The sequence below is a fragment of the Vipera berus genome, assembly GCF_964194415.1.
Source record: "Vipera berus genome assembly, chromosome: 9".
NCBI lineage: Eukaryota > Metazoa > Chordata > Lepidosauria > Squamata > Viperidae > Vipera > Vipera berus.
In genome coordinates this window covers 25680187-25700096 of record NC_138212.1, presented here as the reverse complement: position 1 = coordinate 25700096, position 19910 = coordinate 25680187, and the positions used below count along the sequence as shown (strand labels likewise).

Sequence of the window (19910 nt, the reverse complement as noted above, 5' to 3'; positions counted from 1 at the left end):
GCTTGCTCTCAGCCTCACCCAGTTTACAGGATTGTTCGGAGAACAGAAGGAGGGAGACCTTATATTTTGCTCCTTGAGCTTGTTTGGAGGAAGAAACTGAGAAATACAAATCAATATAATCTAATTAAGTGCCTAGAGAATTGCAAATGTTAAAATACAAAAGCCAACAAGGTCTCCTGACACTGAGAGAGAAGATCTGCTTTCTGCTAATGAATTGGGGGATCCATCTGTTCCTGGCTGCCTTTGCGTTTTTCATTCATCTATTAATTATTTTGAGTTGCTTGTTACTCAGCGCGAGCGGGGGTTCAGTCCCTCTACGCAGCCCTGGGGGGGGGGGCGGAGGCTTTCTACCTATTGGATACAAGGCAGCCATAGACGTGCAAGGTCCTTCATTTTTTGGAGGGGGGGGAGGGAACCCCCGGACAAGAGAAACAGTTTATGACCCAAGGAAAAAGGAGGAGTAGAAAAACTCTCACGGCTATTTCGTTTGCCTGGTTTTGTTTTGTATCATTTTTAAAAGTGGGGATAAAGTTGTTTGGAGATTAATTTTAGGATTTGCTTAAGGTGGGTCATTTTAATAAGGTCAGGATATTTTTTGGCTGGAAGGGTTTGAGTTGTTTTGGGGAGGGGCTTCCGTTCATTTTGCTCAGCGGGTGGCTGAGGGCAGGAGGTGATGCGTCTCCAGGGAGAGGAAGGACAGCCAGGGCGCAGCCACTGAGATGGGGGGAGGCCGGGGGCTGCTTGGGCGGCTTCGGCCTCCCCTCCGTCCGGCTGGCTTGTCAGCCCAGGAGAGGCAGGAAGGCCTCTTAGTGGCCCTTGTGGTGCCTCTGCTCAGGTTCAGTGCCAGCTCAGCGGACAGGAAGACCCGCCTCCTGGCGGCCCTGATCCAGGATGGACTGGCCAACTGGGTGAAGCTATCTGGGCCCTGACTCTCCTCCCCTCCGGCCCTCCACATTCAAGATTAGAGTTACAAAGGTGACCCTCATCATAAAGACCTCCCTTCTAAGAAACTTAGAGGTAAATGAGGTTCTCAAGTAAACATATCCGGTTGCCAAGGTTTTGGCAACCAACCTCTGTTTTTCCACCTTCGTTAAGACTCTGTATCCAAGTAGGCCACTATGGAAACTTTACAACCTGTGGACTTCAGCTCCCAGAATTCCTGAGCCAGCCATGTTGCCATATTTGCACATCCCTGCTCTAGGTCAGTCAAAGTCCCGTGGGGGTAAGCAGCCACAGGGGCTTGGCAACAGCCCAGGACCAGCCCAAGGTGTACTGGGTTTTTTAGTGTGTCAAACACGACCCGCAGCAATTAATATTTCATTCTGGTTTGCATCTTGACTGAGCACTGAGCATACAGACCTGAGACTTAACTGCATTTGGGCTCACTTGATTGGCAGCCTAATGGATGTTCAGCTTTTCTAATGCTGCTCTTTGTGTCTTTTAATCTGGATAAATTCCTGTGGTTTGAGCATCACCACAGACAAAGCTTTTTGTGCTTGCATGGATTAGTTGACAAAGAAGAAGAGGGATGCCAGCACATTTCCTGGGGATAAACTCTTCTGCTGAATCCACCATCAACCTGGCCACCCAGCTCAGCAATGTTTCAGTGAGCAATCATTTGTATTCGTTCAAACGGGAGCTTTCCATAGCAGCACACAATGGTTAACAGTGTTGTATGTTGTCCAAAGGCCACAATGACTATGCCTATGATTTGACAATGATTAAAACTACATTGGGCAAAGTTCAGTATTTTGCCCACATCTGGCTTTCCTGATTGAAATCCTGTTTCTTTAGTTTGAATTACTTTGGGTGAAAGAGTGGCAGGGCTCTTGCAATGTGGTGTGCAAATAGTGTACCACACAAGGACATCACTTGAAGGATGTGGGGGTGCCAATTGCAGTGCAGTTATAGAGGGGGAGACCATCTGAGAAAGGGAAGAAGGCAACAATATTTTGAATAATCTAAGCACAGGGATGAGGATGGTGGTCGTGGTTGTGGTGGTCGTGGTGAATTCTGCACAAGGGCACTTCGAATACCAGCCTCAGTGGGTGTCCAGAGGCAGGTGACTGGCACCTGCTAGAGCTGGTCCCAGCAAGGTGGCAGTGAGGGACTCTTCCAAAGCGAAGTCGCTGGCCTTCCTTTGGAAGGAATTTTGGCAGAATTTCAAGAGCCGTTCCAAGTCTGAATGTCACTCGAGCCAGGCGCTTTGCTAGATTTCATAAGCTTAATGGCATTTTCCAGCTCCACCATTACAAAATGTATTTAGAATGTTCATTCTCTTGATGTTCTTGCCATTAAATCTCTCTTCCTGTGATTTGTTTGGAGGGTTCCCGTTTACAAAGCAATTGCTTTATTGTTGGGCTGGCTGGTATATTCTGATGCGGTTCCATTTTCCTTGGGTTATTGTTCAGCTTTCTTCATCTCCCTCTCTCTGTTTCTGTGTGTGTGTGTGTGTGTGTGTGTGTGTGTGTGTGTGTGTGTGTGTGTGTGTTAAAGACTGCTTAAAAAGATTAAAAATACCAAGTGAGAAAAAGAAAAGAAAAAGAAATCAAAGAGAAAGCTAAAAGTACAAGAAACAGCAAACAAGAAAAGTTAGAAGAGAGAGAGAAAAGATACAAAGAAGTAGCTTTCTATTTTCTTGACAGCAGATGCCCGGATACGATACAATTATAAATTTACCTCTTAACTCTATTGTTACATTTCTCTTCCTTCTATAATCTATTATCAAAACATGAATCATGCAAAACAGGCTAGAAAGGTTGTCCAGTCAACATTTTCTGATCAAAGAAGTTAATCTGCATATCTCAGTTCCTTCATCTTCACCAAATGTTCCTCCATTGTGGGTGATACCAGATGTTTTCATCTTTGTGCATGCAATAATTTTGCTGCACTTATCTTGTCTCATGCCCTTTTCCCAACAGTTTGCCTATCAGTCCCCCCCAAAAAAAGCCTCCGGTTTCAATTGTATATTAACCTTTACAATCCTCTGAATCAGTGTATGCATCTGAATCCAGGATTTTCTAGTTTTTTTACATATTGACCAAGCATGATAAAATGTCCCTTCTTATTCAGATTTCCAACATAAATTTGAAGTGCCTTTATACTGCCACAGAGAAGAGGGGGGGGGGGGTTCAGCCTATTCTCCAAAGCACCTGAGAGTAGAACAAGAAGTAACGGAAGGAAGCTTATCTAAGAGAGATCCAACTAGAGTTTAGGAGAAAATTCCTGACAGTGGCTTACCTCCAAAAGTTGTGGGTGCTCCCTCCATCACTGGAGGTTTTCAAGAAGAGACTTTCATTTGTCCAGAATGGTATAAAGCCTCCTGATCAAGCAGTGGGTTGGACTACAAGATCTTTAAGATTTTCATCCATGGAATCCATCCCAAGTTCTAAGTTTGTTGAAATCAGGTCTCCTAAAATCTAAGACACGTTTGATTTTGTTCTGTCGTTTGTGTCTGCATTACATTGAATTCCAATATGACATGGCCATTCTCTCCCAAAGTTCCTGCAATTTTAATCCCTTCTATCATTTTATCTCTGTTAGTAAGAATTAAGTCCAATATAGCTGACCCTCTAATTCCCTTCTCTACTTTTTGGGAGACAAAAGTTGCCTGCTAGGTTTGTCAGGAATTTGTTTGATGTCCCACTTGCTGCAAAGTTTGTCTCCCAGTGGAGAAAAGGATAATTAAAGATCCCCATTACTACTGTGGTGTGTTTCCTACATACATTTGTTAATTGTTTGGCAAAAAGTTCATCTGTTTCTTCTGGTTGGTTAAGTGGCCTGTGGTATACACCTATGGCAATGCCATTTTTTCCCCTTTTATATTAATTCATATGCACTCTAGGAGGTTTTCACCTTTTGTTTTTTTGCATTTTTAAAGAGGTGTAGCTATCTCATATATATTGCAACTCCACCCCCTCTTTTATTAGGTCTGAGCAATTCAGATCCCTCTAGCTGTACGTTCCAGTCATGGGAGCACGACAGTGTTGACATCCTGAAGAGAGCCCTTGGCATCCCATTTTTGTAGTGCTAACTTTAAGTCTATAACTATCAGGCAGTCTTTAATTTCCCTTTTGGGGGAAGGTTATTGAGAAAAGGGTAGGCTGGCAATTGCAAAAAAGAACTGGATTATCTGTTGCAGAATTCAGATCCAGGCACGAGAGGGAAACTATTGGTTGTTCTTATGGATGATCTGTTATGGACTGAAATGGTGGAGCACTACCCGACTAATCATTTCCCTTCACTATCGCTGTGCTATTTATTCTTCTGCGCCTTCTGTGAAACCTGTTGATTGGAAGCACCATTTTGCAGTGGTTCTGCTCCTTCCTGACGAGGCCATAACAGTTGATGTGTGCGAGAGAAGAGAGATCAGGCCACCAAACTTCAGTCACTTCACTTGTCATAAAATTGAGTTCAAGCCACTCAAAGTGAAGTTTTCCAATAGTTCTTTTATTCTTGTGTTATTCGGGCAAAAAGCAAGCCAAGGGTGCAATTAAACTTAATTAGTTCCTTTATGTCTGTACATATACTTGTCTAATTTCAAAGTTATCTTACTACAATAAGTTATGCCCAACAAGGCAACTCAAACAACTGTGGCCAACAAGGCTACTCAAGTTGCTGTAAGTATTGCTGCCCAACTAGGCTACTCATTCACACAATACTCACATACACTCTCAACACAGGTGATCAGGCTGTGTTAGAGTGGGCTGGGAAGCAGACTCAGGGCATCCCCTGCTCCAACAAAAATCGTCTCAAACTTCGGGGTCTGGGTTCATTCCAGTCTTCTCTTTATACCCAACTTGTTTATTCAGAATCCATGTGTATCTGTTTTACCCCAGCCACGTCAGGAACTTTACATCCTCACGCTTTGTTCCAAGACTCTTATGAAAAGTGCAACTCACTATACTCCTTATGCCCACTAATGTTCTACCTGGTATCAACAACAATAAATCATTCATACACACACTCAGAATCTTTCCTTATCAGTAGTACACACATTCCAGCAATGTGAGTTTCCCACTGAGTTCATGAATGGTTGTATTACAGGTCATTTATATTCATAACTTATATGTGATATATTCATAACATATAACAAAATATGTAGCATGCTTTATGATGCCCTCTCCACTTTATGGTGCTCAATCCTCTCTTTTATTTGTTCAATATCCATATAAAGCCACTGGGAGAAATTGTCTGATAACTGATATATAACTGATGATCCCCAGTTATACAGTATATCCATCCCAGAGCAAATGCAAGATAGAGTGAAAATCTTGATCCAGGGTCCAAACTCTATAAGGTTTGGATGAGGATAAAGCTTAAGCCAAAAAAAAAAAGCGGATTGTCAACTGATTCCAAAATGGTTCCAGATTTAGTTCTAAATATAGTTGAATTTCCCACAAAGGAACTGTTTCGTAATCTGGGGATCTTTCTGGAGTCACGGCTCCTGCTGAATTGCAGTTGATCTATCTTAAGTCCCCACTACGTAAGATTGGCCTTGAAGATTACCGTGAAACTAGACCTGTGCAAAATATGACAGCCCAGATACTAACAAGAGCGTTGTATCACTTCCCACATAACCTTCCTACTATAGGAATGTCGTTGGTTGTCATTTTGTTTCTAGGTGCAATTTAAGGTGGTAGTAGTAACTATGAAGTCCCACATGGCTTAGTACCTGTCAAAGTGCTTGTTTCTTAAAGACTGTGACTGCCCAAGACAGGCCAACAAAGAGCAGGTGTTAAAAGAGTCCTCACCCTCCTTGAGGTATGTAAGTAGGGATTTGGAGATTAGTGTGTGGAGTATCCTTCCTCTGAAATCATTAGAAGCAAGCCTTGCAGCCTTACTATTACTATTGAGAAAGCTGTTAAAGAAAGCTGTTATGCAGATATTTAGGGATTAAGGATGTGATAATTAGCTATCTCAGATTTGTATGGTGTTATTTACTATGATTATATACTATTTTGTATTGCTCAGCTGAAGCAGCATAGAAGTACTCTTAACAAATACAATCCAGGTGTAAGACTAAGAACATATCTTTGTGTATGTAAGACACGGGTGTCAAACTTGCCACGTGACGTGTCGCGATGTATCGCAACTTTTCTTGCATTGCCAGAGCTGGGGCGTGCACGGCCTCAGTATGATGCAACTGGCCCGCGGGCCGGCAGTTTGACACCACTGATGTAAGGTAATATGCCAGTTTGCTTAAATATTTGTCATTGTATTAAGAAGAGCTGTGAAACCCTGAAACTTGGCTTTTAAAATCTAAACTAGGCTTGAAAAGGTGTAACTTTTAGGGTGAGCTTGAAAAGAACAAGCCAACATTGAGGATTTGACGGGATCTAAGACTTTCTTAATCCTTAGTATTACTTCTGACAAAAATGAAATCTCGGCTGGAACCTTCTTCCTACCGAGAGTTGAAGAATCTTGTATCCGGCTCTCCTTAACATCCTCCTTTATTCAAGCCCTAGCCGCAGTTATTGCTACAGTTTGGGTCTTACTTTTTTACAACTAGTATTGGGTGGGCTTCCTTTTGCATGGCAATAGTCATGGACTCTCCAGAAATGCCACCTGAGCAGAAGTCCGTAGATACGATGCGCCTCATTTAGTATCTTTATTGCAATCAAGGAAGAACCATGATCTGTGTCTCCTGCAGAAGAGGCATTCCAGCCTCTCCGTGCCTCACTTGCAGCTTTTCAATCCTAGGTCCTTTTGTTGAAGGAAAAGTCTTCATCATGGTTCAGTCCAAGTGAGAATAAACAACATGGCAACTGCTTTAGGAAGAAGGTTGCAGTTTATTGAAGAGGAGAGCCAGACAGGAAGAAGGCTCTGAAGAAAAGAGAGAGAGCACATGTAGGGAGTGGGGTTTTATACCCTCTGGAGCTCCTGAGGTTGTTTCCTGTTCCTGTTTGAGACTTTGTATTTCCTGTGTCGTGTATTCTGACCTGTGTCCCTTTGGCATCTGTGGGTTAATCCTATTATGTCCTGTCTTAGACTTTGGGTGGGAAATGTAGATTTTAGGTGTCTTTGTCTTCTTAATCTTCTAGCTGGGGGCCTCCAACCTTCCTGGATGGTTTACATCTGCATTTCTATAGAGCTGGTTTCTGCTTGGGGGAGGGAGATTTGGGGGTATTAAGGAAAAACTGGGCATGCTTTTCTGCCTCTTTAAGATCCTTTGAGGAAATATATTTTTCTGCCCTTTTAATATTTCCTTCTCTGGGGGGCTGACTTCCCACTTTTTCCCCTGCCTTTGAAGTCAGTGGAGCCTTAGCTGTTCTCCTCCCAGTTTGCATGTTGCAGGCCCTGGTTCCACATTTAGACAGCACTTCTGCCTGGCCCAAGAATCACGGCTTCCTGACTTGCCTGCTAGCCTCAACCCATGGCCAATTATCAGTTGACCTCATTGAAACCTGCCCTCCCTTTCCCCAGCCTCCCAATTTAAATCCGGATCTGTTTAGCTGTTCTGTGTATCCGATGAGGTGGCTGCAGCTCACAAAAGCTTTCACTTTTAAAAAATAAAGCTTGTTTATCAGAAAAGATGCCAGCAATTTCTTCCAGGATATCTATTGAAAATGCTTAGATAGAAATATGGAAGTTTTAAGTGTTCTTTTGAAAATTTGACATCCAGGGCAATTACATTTTTGAACGAAAGAAAAGATTTTACACTATCTGTATACTACTAAAACTCTCCTGTCTGTTTGTAACCTTTAACTGTGCGAAATTGAAAGACATAGGGCAGCAATTATTGAACCAAGGTAACTTAAATGGGTTAACTTACAGAATGCCATTGCCCATGACTCACAGGGGAATAAAATGTAGGAAGTTGTGGGTGCTTCAGTGTTTCCATGTTACTGCTGCTGCTTCATTGCTGTTGCAATGCTGCCACAGTCAGCTGTGATCTTACAATCCTCACTTCCAACAATCCCTGACAGCCCCTGAATAGTCAGTGGGGAAGCCGGCAGGAAGTCACAAATTGCTCCCCTTCACACTGCTTGTTTGCCCACTGATGGTCATTTTATTTCTCCGTTTAGTTAAGGAATTATCTTGAAAGGATGACGCAATAACGTACAGGCTGTCTAATAAAGTAGAAATGAATTCAGGGCAATGTCTGCTTTCAGAAGTCAGAGCAAGTAAGACAACTGTCACCAACGCTGCACACAAGGGAAGTTGCAGGACTGCAGTACCATCAAAGCACAGAAACTTTGGCATCAACTAATGATGATCATTAATTCTAAGGCTGTTCTTGTTTGTGTACTTCATGCTCACCTGAAGGTGCTTTTCTTTGAAATGCACCTGGGAGGGAAGAGACATTTAGGAAGGTATGTTTTTGTTTCTTTTCTACCCACCAACTTCTACCCTGAACTAATTCAAGTCTGAAATAAATGCTGTTAAAAAAAAACCCTTGCATTAAACTGTAGTTTACTTTTCTGCTATGTTGAGATAGGGGAATGAGAACAGACGACTTAGCACCCTTTGAGCAGACAGCAACAAAGAGGTCTAGTTCCATAAATCACAGAATCTAGCGGAGAAGAAAAATTCTGGTCCCACCACACAGCCACTTTGACCTATGACAAGAAATAAGAGCAGGCAAGACTGCCTGGAAAGAGTGAAAACAGCTAAAACTGGATTCAGCTATAGCCTGATGAACTTCAGAATTATGTAATTTGAGGAGGAATTAGTTAAGGGTAACTTGAGTTAAATTAATCACTCCAGGACTCTTGAAGATGACAAAAGCTTATTGTGTGGTTCAGGCCCAGAATCAGGGAGGTTTGTGCACTGAAAATAAAACAAAGTAGAAATGTGTCAGAAAATACAGAAAGGTCAGAATAATTTCTAACAATTGAAACATACTGGAAGCAGAATATTAGCCATGAAATGGCTTGGTCTATTAGAAAATAATGGATTAAAACACCTGGCTGAAGAAGGGGCCAATTTATTTTCCAAAGCACCAGAAGACAGGACAAGAAACAATGGATGGAAACTAATCAAGGAGAGAAGCAACCTGGAATTAAGGAGAAACTTCCTGACAGTGAGGACAATTAATGAGTGGAACGGCTTGCCACCATAAATTGTGGGTGCTCCATCACTGGAGATTTTTAAGAAGAGACTGGACAGCCACTTGTCTGAAATGGTATAGGGCAGTGATGGTGAACCTATGGCAAGTGTGCCCTCTCTGTGGGCACGCACGCCATCGCCCCAGTCCTAGGCCTTCAGCTGGGTTTTATAAAACCTTTTCTCTTTACGTCTCTGCCACCGTGTGCCAAAAAAAAGGTTCAATCAATCAATCCATTTCAATTTCTTGCGGGAAAAACGAAAGATCTCGCAAAGTTGGAATTATATTGATTGAACTTTTTAGTCCCACCTAGTCTGCCGTTACCACCACAGCCACGCCCACCCAATGGGCCACACCCACCCGGCACCCAATGATACATAAGTGGGTTTTGGGTTGCAGTTTGGGCACTTGGTCTCTAAAAGGTTCACCATCACTGGTATAGGGTCTCCTGCTCAAGCAGGGGGCTGGACTAGAAGACCTCCAAGATCTCTATTCTGATTGATTAAAACTGAAATTGCTACCACTGGCAAAGCAATTCTGTCAAACTATACCAATATTGGCTTATCTTGGAATACCATACTCGGAAAAGAGAGCCCCAGTGACTGGGGAACTGGTGCACCTTTTCCTAAAAGACCAAGATGTTTGCCTCTTGAGCTTAGAAAAAGACTCTGGTCAGGCAAGTCACATTCTGGTGTGAAGCCTTTGCAGAGATCTTTGTCTGCTTCTCTAACAATGGTGACGAGTGAGTTTGATCAGCCCTGGCAGCAAAATGCAATTTCTGGAGCTAAGACTTTGCTAAGGTTGCTTTGTTTGTTCCGAAGACTCAGAACCTGAATGCCTCAAGAATAGCCTGCTAAAGTCTGTCTTGAAGGGTCTGCTCTATATTTAACATTGCTCTAAAAAGGAGGAGCGGAACAGCAGCAGAGAGGAATTGCAAGGGTAAGAGATGCCTGGTGTGCTTGCTGGAAGAACGCAAAACTCGGAGGAGGACTGACGTTTTTCTCATCCTTCTTTCATAATATCAGTGATAGTCTCATTTATTATGTCAGATCCTGTTTTTTCACCATTTAGAAAGATAAGACATTTGTCAGAATCCATTTATATTCCATTCCTAAATCCCTATCTGTGCAAACCTAAATCTCACCCCCTTACTGGATTCTGCCATTCCCAAGGAGGGGAAGAGAAGACGTCAATTGGCCATCCCTATCCACTAGATGCAAGGTTGTTTATTCAGCCTGCCTGGAGGCCATCATCAAAGACCAGGGGAAGGACCTTTGAACTGAGAAGAACAAAGAAAGGGGGGATTCTGGTTTGTATCTCCGATTAGAATCTGAAGGGGAGGAAGCAATGATGTTGTAAATGCATGGAAAATCCCTTTTCCCATGAAGGGTTTTGACACCTGAACCTTAATTGATCTGGGACTGACCAAATGGACTGAGGGGAGGGGTTTTTTACTCGGGGACACTTTAAAAGTATCAATCTGCAACACAATTTCCAGATCCTGTCTTGATTATCCACTGTCAATCATGTTTTAGTAAAAGTTCCTGCTTGGACAATCCTGTCTCCAAGAGTTCTTCTTTCCTAAGATGTGGATTGGGGTGGGTCGTGACAACATTTCTGGGTTCAACATTGGTTGGTTTTCCTAAGCAGACCAATCAGCATTCCTGGTCCGTATCTGGTCATAACCCAAATGGAGGTTTCCCCTTCAGTGGAAATGTTCACACAGAGGCTGGTCTGACATTGACTGGGATGCTTGAATTGAATTCCTGCACTGGAGCAGAGCTTTGAACTCAGTTGCCCTGTGTGTGATTTCCAGATGTTTCGCCTATGGGTTGTGGGCAACTCACGTAACACCCAGAGCATCGAAGAATGTGCCACTGAAAATTAGCAGCAAAATTGTTATTTTATGGCAGTTCTCGTTGAGCCACCCGGGGAGGAGACTGTGGGAACTGAGGGACGAAATGGTAATAATCTGTTTTCCCACCCTCCGTTTCTCAAACAAAAGAAAAAGCTAGAAAACCCTCACTCCACCTCGCACCCCTTGCAATTTCAGGCACTCTTCTGGGGACATCACTGGAAAATCTTCCAGAACTCCAGAAAATGCAGAAGTTGAATTGAGGTCTGCAATTCCAGCACAGCAGTTGACTCTAAAGGAGGCCTATTCTGCTCAGTTGATTAGTATCTATAGCAAAGGAGGGTTAGTTAAAAATAGGGCATTTCACTCCAAGAATGGAGAGCAAAGCAGACAGTTGTACATTCTGTTGATATTGAAGGAAATACAGGGTAGATGAAAGGAAGCTATTCACACAGTAGGTTGTCGGCCTCCCAGGTAGAAACCTGACCAGGTGAGCTAATCCTCCTTTATTCTACGGCTACATGAACAGAATCCTGCAGGTCTGAAAATACAAATCTCTCACTGCTGCTTTTTACTTCCTGCCCAACCTCCGGCAGATCCTTCCTAAGTTTCTTCCTCTGCCTGTTACTCACCCGTGGGCTCCCTCCTCCTTTCGCGTGGCCATTCCTTAGGCAGCATCTCTTCCCCTTCTTTCCCAAGGCCATTCCCACATGCCACCACGTAGGCACAAACCCAGGACAAAGAACACATACGTGTGTATATGTCTGCCTGAGACATATTCCCTGCGCGCAATCATTCGAGCCCTGGTCATCTCACTTCTGGGCTACTGTGATGCGCTCTGTCTTGGGCTACCCTTGGAGAGCATTTGGAAGCTTCAACTGACACAGAGTGTGGTGGCACAGGCAGTTCTTGGGCTCCTTGGGGTGACCCCTGTTGCACTGCTGCTCTGCATGCCGCACTGGCTGCTGGTCTGCTTCTGGGTGCAGCTCAAGGTGTTGGTTATTACCTTTAAAAACCTTCATGGTATCAGTCCAGGCTTCTTGAGGAACTGACTCACCCCACTGAGGCTGGCCCACCCCAGTGGAGAAGGCATGCAGTGTGCCATGTTGGCCAATGTGAATTCTGGCTGGCAGGGTCCAGGCTGTGGCTCTTGCCCTTTGTAGCGTCTTGCCCGTCTGGTGACATTGGCTCCCACCCTTCCGTCCTTCTGCCATCTGGCCTGGGGCCCTAGTGGGGGAGCATCACATGGACGGTGAGGGAATGAGGAGGAAATTCCACCTGTTCCCCCCACACACACGCACACACACATCCTGTTCGCTCCCTCCCCATCTTTTAAGTATATTTTTTATCTTGATTGGGATTTTATTTTTATTCTTTTAAAGATATTTATTTGTTAGGATTTTAATATTTAATATTTTAATGCTGGAAGCTGCCCATAGTTAAATTAAATTAAATTAAATTAAATTAAATTAAATTAAATTAAATTAAATTAAATTAAATTAAATTAAATTAAATTAAATTAAATTAAATTAAATTAAATTAAATTAAATTAAATTAAATTAAATTAAATTAAATTGTGTTTTTTTACTGCACTGTTTGAGGTTTCACATATCTTATTCGCACTTTATTTTATTCTGAAAGTGCAATCTCAGCTTGGGCCTGACTGGAACTGGAAGGTGGCCATAACAGTCTCTAATTGTCTTGCAGGGGCAATCTTTGAATATGTCAATGGCTCAAATGCCCAGATAATGAACGCCGAGGAACAAGCATTCCGATTCTCAGCCAACATCATCAACAGGAATAGGACTTTGTTACCCAACACAACCTTAACCTACGATATCCAGAGGATACACTTCCACGATAGCTTTGAAGCCACTAAGAAAGGTGAGTGTGGAGGATCAATTTTCTTCCTTGGCAGCCTTTGGGGTTTTGTCCGATGAAGGGTTTTACGTAAGTGATTTGGAGAAAGGCGATCCTCTTGGGTCCAAAGTCCATAGAAGCTGGGAGTTCATGAAAAAGCCCCAGATTGATTGTCAGTCCCAAATGGGGAATCGAGGAAACGAAAGTCAGTGATGGAGAAATTAAGGGCGGCAGAGACTGTGGACTGGGGAGAAAGGCGGCCGGTGAGGAAGCAAGGGAGGGTGCTGGGGAACGAGTTGTGAGACAGGGTGCCAAATTCTTCAGGTGCCTAAGGAGACAGCAGTGGTAAAAGGTGGAGAAAAAAAACACCAGGGATGAAGCCAAGGGGCTAAACTGGAGGTTGTTTGGGTCCTTTCAGCACTTCAGCATCTGAGCGGCCGCTTGGCTGTCCCTGATTGTTACTTTCCTTGCCTTGAATTTGCATTAAAGCCAGATCTGCGTTCCACAAAGAGCCCTCACTCTGTGCATGGAGAAGTCAAGGAATTGATGTGCAGAAACCAAAGTCCAATACCTGGAAAATTTGGTGGAACCCCTTGTGGAATCTTTTTTTCATTACGGTGTACCTAAATTTATCTGATTCTTTTTTGCTGAAGAATTTTAAACTTTTATGTCATTCTACTTAGAGGCAATACTTATGAAAGGTGATGAGTAAATAAGATTAACTAATCTCTTTTTAACAAACAAACAAACAAGCAAACCCATCTTCTTTGTGTTAGTGTTTAATGTTCTTCTGCTTAAGGCTTGTGAATAAGGTTATGAAGACGGCTTCCTTTGCACAAGAAATGTAAATGTGCATTATGCACAAGCGCATCTGTATTCACACACTCACGGAGTGAAGCATCGGAGCAGAGGGTTGGCATATTGCCAGCTATTTGTCTCCCATTGATGGATCACCGTTAAGGGCCGTGACCCAGGAGAAGAGGGAAATTCTGTGCCTCAGGGGACTCGGCTGGCCTTAGCAAGCTCAGAACCCAAGTAGCTGACCCAAATTCAAGATGGGAGCCAACGTTTGCCTTTTTAAAATATAATTTATTCAAACTTTTAAGGAAAAAGATAAAAAAATGAATAGAAATTAATGTAAAGTAAGATAAAGAGAAAAAGAAAACACAGATCAATGGAAAAAAACTAAGTGCAAAAAAGGAAGAAGTAGCTTTCAATTTTCTTTACAGCAGTTATAAATAGAATTATAAATTTACCTCCTGCTTTGTGGTTACAGAAAAACTCATTTTTTCTATAATCTATGCTGTCTAATCATCAAAGCCATAAATGTTCTCCCCCCCCCGTTTCATGCAAAAAAAAAAAAAATCTATGCAGGTGCCCACTTAGCATTGTCTTTTCCCTGATCAAAGAAATCTCAAAAGTTCCATCATCTTCACCAACCATTTCTCCACTGTGGGCAGGACACAATCTCTCCCGTCTTTGCGCATTCAAAATCTACTTGCAATATAAATTTGAGGTACCTTGAAATGCTGACAATTTCTCTGGTGACATACGATATGCCTGCAGTGCACCATTTGATAAAAACTCCCCTTAAGATTATAACATTTAGAACAATTAATCAGTGGAACAACTTGCTTCCAGAAGTTCCAACAATGGAAGTTTTAAAGAAGAGATTGGACAAGCATTTGCCTGAAATGGTATAGGCTCTCCTGCCTGAGCAGAGGGCTGGACTAGAAGACCTCCAAGGTCCCTTCCAACTATTCTATTCTATTCTATTCTATTCTATTCTATTCTATTCTATTCTATTCTATTCTATTCTATTCTATTCTATTCTATTCTATTCTATTCTATTCTATTCTATTCTATTCTATTCTATTCTATTCTATTCTATTCTATTCTATTCTATTCTATTCTATTCCACTCTACTCTATATTCTATTCCACTCTACTCTATATTCTATTCTATTCTATTCTATTCTATTCTATTCTATTCTATTCTATTCTATTCTATTCTATTCTATTCTATTCTATTCTATTCTATTCTATTCTATTCTATTCTATTCCACTCTACTCTATATTCTATTCCACTCTACTCTATATTCTATTCTATTCTATTCTATTCTATTCTATTCTATTCTATTCTATTCTATTCTATTCTATTCTATTCTATTCTATTCTATTCTATTCTATTCTATTCTATTCTATTCCACTCTACTCTATATTCTATTCCACTCTACTCTATATTCTATTCTATTCTATTCTATTCTATTCTATTCTATTCTATTCTATTCTATTCTATTCTATTCTATTCTATTCTATTCTATTCTATTCTATTCTATTCTATTCTATTCCACTCTACTCTATATTCTATTCCACTCTACTCTATATTCTATTCTATTCTATTCTATTCTATTCTATTCTATTCTATTCTATTCTATTCTATTCTATTCTATTCTATTCTATTCTATTCTATTCTATTCTATTCTATTCTATTCTATTCTATTCTATTCTATTCTATTCTATTCTAATTCCATATTTTCTATTCTATTCTATTCTATTCTATTCTATTCTATTCTATTCTATTCTATTCTATTCTATTCTATTCTATTCTATTCTATTCTATTCTATTCTATTCTATTCTATTCTATTCTATTCTATTCTATTCCGTTCCATCCTTTCAACTGCATATGTTCTCAGTGTTCCATGTTTATATTACAACCAAAGTGTTTAGCCCACTTTAATCATACATCCTTTCACTTGTGTTTCTTCTGCTTCAAATTTCAGTAACAATTTATACATTTTAGCAATTAAATGCCCATTACACACAATTCTGCTTCAGACTCAATACTACAATGCTCAAACCTAAAAGCTCTTGTATATACATTAAATCTTTTTAATACTTGTACTTTAGAAAAGCAATGATACTGTAAGCATTTCCCTCGGCCATGACATCTTCTTTGATTTTATCTTGTGATTTCTTTTTTTAACATTTCATTTTTATTAAAAAAAAATAAAGGGAATATAAAAATGAATGCAAACCAATTCAAAATAAAGAAAACAGAGAGAGAAAAGCAAATGTGCAGAAGGAAAGAAAGAATAAAAACGAGGTTCCATTTGCCTCTGTAGCAAATGCAACTATTATTACAAAGTTATCTCTTAATCTGTGATTACAAAACAAGCTCACTTTTTTCTTGACCCTTTTTTTTTCCTAATCTTCAAACCACAAGTCATAAATGCATTTTTTTCTGTTTCATGTAAAAAGTTCATTAGGGGTTTCCAGGCAGCCATAAATACAGATGCTGTTGGTTTTTTTCCTCAAAACAAGGAAGCCATTTTACCCATCTCTGCCATCTTCACCAACCATCCCTCCATTGTGGTAGCATCTAATCTTTCCACTTTGGGGCATATATAATAATCTCACCGTGGTTGTCATATATATATGACTCTTTTTCTAGTTGCCCGTTCTTTAGTCCAAAAAGAAAAATCTCTGCTTTAGGTTGTATTTTAGTCTTTAAAATCTTCTGAATTAATGTATGCAATCGTATCTACATATTTTTGGTTTTTCAGACATCTATCAAATGATAAAATCTCCCTTGATAAACATTCTCTTTCAGATTAGAACGTAAATTTCAATCTTTTCAGCCACATATTGAAACCACATAATGAAATATTGACAACCAGTATGGTCCACTGGTTAAGGTGCCAGCCTAGAAATCAGGAAGCAATGAATTCTAGATCTGCCTTAGCTAGGAAAGCCAGCTAATTGACCTAGGGCCGGTCATTCTTTCTCAGTTCAGCCCACCTCCTCACAGGGTTGTTGTTATGGGGAAAATATGAGAGGAAGGAATATTAGGTATGTTTGCTGCTTTGGGTTACTTATAAAGTAATAATGGTGATATAAATCTGATACATAAATATTCTCCCATTGATCCATTTGTATATTATAACCAACCTTTTTATCCCATTTTCTCATACATTCTTTCAGTTGTTCTTCATCTGTTTCCTATTACTACAAAAGTTTATAGATTTTAGCAATAGCATATTCATCAATAGTACAAAGTTCTGCTTCAATATTATATTGTTTGAAACCATAAAATATTTTATCCACATTATTTATATTTTATCCACATTTTTTATAATCATACATCAGAAAACAGGTATATCCTTACCATGGTAAGCTAATCACTAACGTTTACTTACCAAAATGCTGTAGCTGCCAAAAAAGCCAAAGCAATCCTAGGCTGCACCAACAGACAGATAGCATCCAGATCATGAGAAGTGATAGTACCGCTTTATGCCAGATTAGTGAGGCCAGATTTGGAATACTCTGCAAAAAAGAAACTCAGAGACTAGAAGAAGTTCCGAGAAGACAACAAGAGGTCTGGAGGCTAAAACAGGGGTCCTCAACCTTGGCCACTTTAAGACTTGTGGACTTCAACTCCCAGAATTCCTCAGCCAGCTTTGCTGGCTGAGGAATTCTGTGAATTGAAGTCCACAAGTCTTAAAATGGCCAAGGTTGGAGACCCCTGGGCTAAACTATTCAATGAATAGCTAAGGTAATTAGGTATGTTGAGTTCAGGTTTTTAAGAAGAGACTGGACAGCACCTATCTGAAATGGTACAGGAAGCGAAATGTCTTCAAGGTACAACAAAGTCCAGTTGCCTTTTGAAAAAGCACCTTTGGGACAACCATGATTTGGATGATGGAGAATCTCCATAGAGGGTCATATGTCACTTTTTCAGTGCCGTTGAAACTTCAGACCATCACTAAACGATCTGAGGGTTTCCCCAGAGAATCAATAGGTCAAAAGAATCAATAGTAACCCCATCCCAACTGTCCATCCGGATGGTTCAAATAGGCCAATCCGCAGGTGTGAAAATGCTGTAGGAACGGGGCGGGCGATAAGGCGCCTCTTCCAAGGTTGTTAGGTCTCTCTGCACCGCTTCTTCCGTGCTCAGAGATAAGGCAGATGGCCAGAGGCACATTCCATTCTCAGCCCAGTGGAGAAACATCAAAGAGGATAGAGCCAGGAACAGAGCAAAAGGAAGTACACATCAGCAACCCAAAGCTTCCCCACCCCCCAGAAGAATGGCAGAATCTGAAAAGAACAAGAAACCCTGTGCCTGTTCTGTTCCAGCCTACGACCATCCCAGTTTACTTCAAGAACAACCCCTTTTTTCTTTTTAAATCAATAGGCTGGAAAAAAACCAACCCAAATTTATTTACAGTTCCAAATAATAAAGTCCTTCAAACAAAAAAGCAGCAGAATATTTTCCTTAACAAAAATAAATGATTCAAACGTCAAACAAGAGTCAAACAGGAAGATTAGCAAGAACAGACCAGGATTTTCTTTGGATTTCCTTCAGCAACCAGCACCGCCCACACCTTCCCCTTTTATTAACAGCCCCAAGGCGTGACTTCTCAACGCCTTCTCCTCCTTTCGCTGAGTTGCTTCATAGACTTCCTCTGGTCTGGTCTGCTCAACTGCTTTCTGCTTCTAGCATCTCTAAACAGATTCAGCTGTGACTCCTCTGAGTCTGAACCCTCCTCCTCACACAGCTGAGCCTCATAACGAACACGACTGGAGGGGCCCAGCTCTTGCTCTGACTGAGAGTCCTGCAGTGCATCAGAGCCTCCCTCCAACACTGAAGGCTCTCCAAACCCCTCCTCCTCCTCCTCAGATCCCTCGGACTCAGCTGCTGGGAGCACGGGCTGACACGGAATCACAACAGTGCCCATAGAAGGATCGGGTTCTGACAAAGGATGCAAAAGGAGGGACAGAATGAAATGTAAATGGCAAAAAATTAAAAAAAAAATTATTTATTTTAAATTGTTAAATTGTCCCATAGTGAGTAGTCCTGTGACAAGTTGGCCATGGCGAGTTATCCCGCAGCAAGTTGGCAGTGGCGAGTTGTCCCATTCCCTTCTCTGCGCTCATCAATTGACCTGTCATTGTTCCAAGCAACGTACGGAATCTTCCCAGGGGTTTTGCCTACAACCATCCAGCAAGGAATTGTTCCTAGCGCAGCAGGAACAGCAAGCAGCCCGTGACCTATTAAAGGAACAATTGCTCAGGGCAAAGACCGCATACAGGCAAAGAGCAGATGCTGCTAGGCAGTGATTTCAGGAGAGGACAAACTATGGCTTTCTATTAATCTCAGCCAAGCCGTGAAAGAATTTGGACTCTAAGCTTGTGGCCCCTTTCACCATCATGCAACAGGTGAACCCAGTAGCCTTTTACTTGCAGTTGCTGGATTTCAATGATGCTCCACCCTCTTTTTCATTGCTCCTTGCTGGTCAAGCAACCACCTCCCAGTTCTCTGTGGTCCTGGCATCCACCACCCTCACCTGTGATTACGGATGGGAGAGAGGAAGGAGTCTGAGATGGAGGCAGTTTTGCATTCAAGGAGGAGAGGAAATGGAATTTGGTGTTTGATACATGGAAAGCCTCCCCAGAGACAGAGCGTTTTGTAGGAGAGCACAAGGCAGGTCCACACCACAAGATTTCATCTGCCTCTCCCGCTCCTCCACTTTTACCAGGTGCCTCCAAGCCCAAGGAGGCGTTTGGGAGTGGAGTGGGAGTTTGGTCACAGGGGAGCCAAGGGCAAGATGAAACCAAGGCTGGAATGTCCCGGTCTTCTGCCACAGGCATTCAGTTCCCAAGGGAAAGCGGGGCAGTTTTTTTGTAACCCTGTAGCTGTTTTGCAGGACGAGTCGCTGGACTTAGAAGGGTCGTCAGACGCGTGAAAGTTCAACACTTGCGCCCTCCTCCCTGCCGTCCCTGCCCAACTCTCCTGAGAACTTGGGGAGGGGGTGGTGGAACGATTTTGAGGAGGGGAATGATGTGATGGAATGTGCAGCTGGAGAAAGAGGGGAGATCTCAGCAGTTGCACCACGGCTTCTTAGGGAGGAGGGGAAACACATTCCAGAGAGAGGTCCAGAATCAGAGCCTGCTCCATCCCCAGCTGGATGGGAGAGGGAGAAAGCAATTCAGGGTGGCCACACAGCCGAGTCTCTCAGGATACACCTAGTAACTTAATCTGGCAAGGTTCTGTCTATTAGAACGAGCAAATAAAAAACTGGGCTCAATTGGATTTTGCTTTTTAATCTTTGGATCTGGCAGTTGGATCTTGTATTTTTATATATA

At 41.8% G+C, this 19910-nt stretch overlaps 1 protein-coding gene across 1 annotated transcript in view; it reads left to right on the top strand.

The window, feature by feature from the left end:
• GRIK3 (glutamate ionotropic receptor kainate type subunit 3) overlaps window positions 1–19910 on the top strand; it is a gene marked incomplete at its 5' end in the record, with an annotated part of 229784 nt that overhangs the window by 105128 nt on the left and 104746 nt on the right. Inside the window, one exon of the mRNA XM_081335134.1 lies at window positions 12612–12788. Within this exon, the coding sequence (XP_081191260.1) occupies window positions 12612–12788 (177 nt within the window). The remainder of the gene's footprint in view (window positions 1–12611; window positions 12789–19910) is intronic.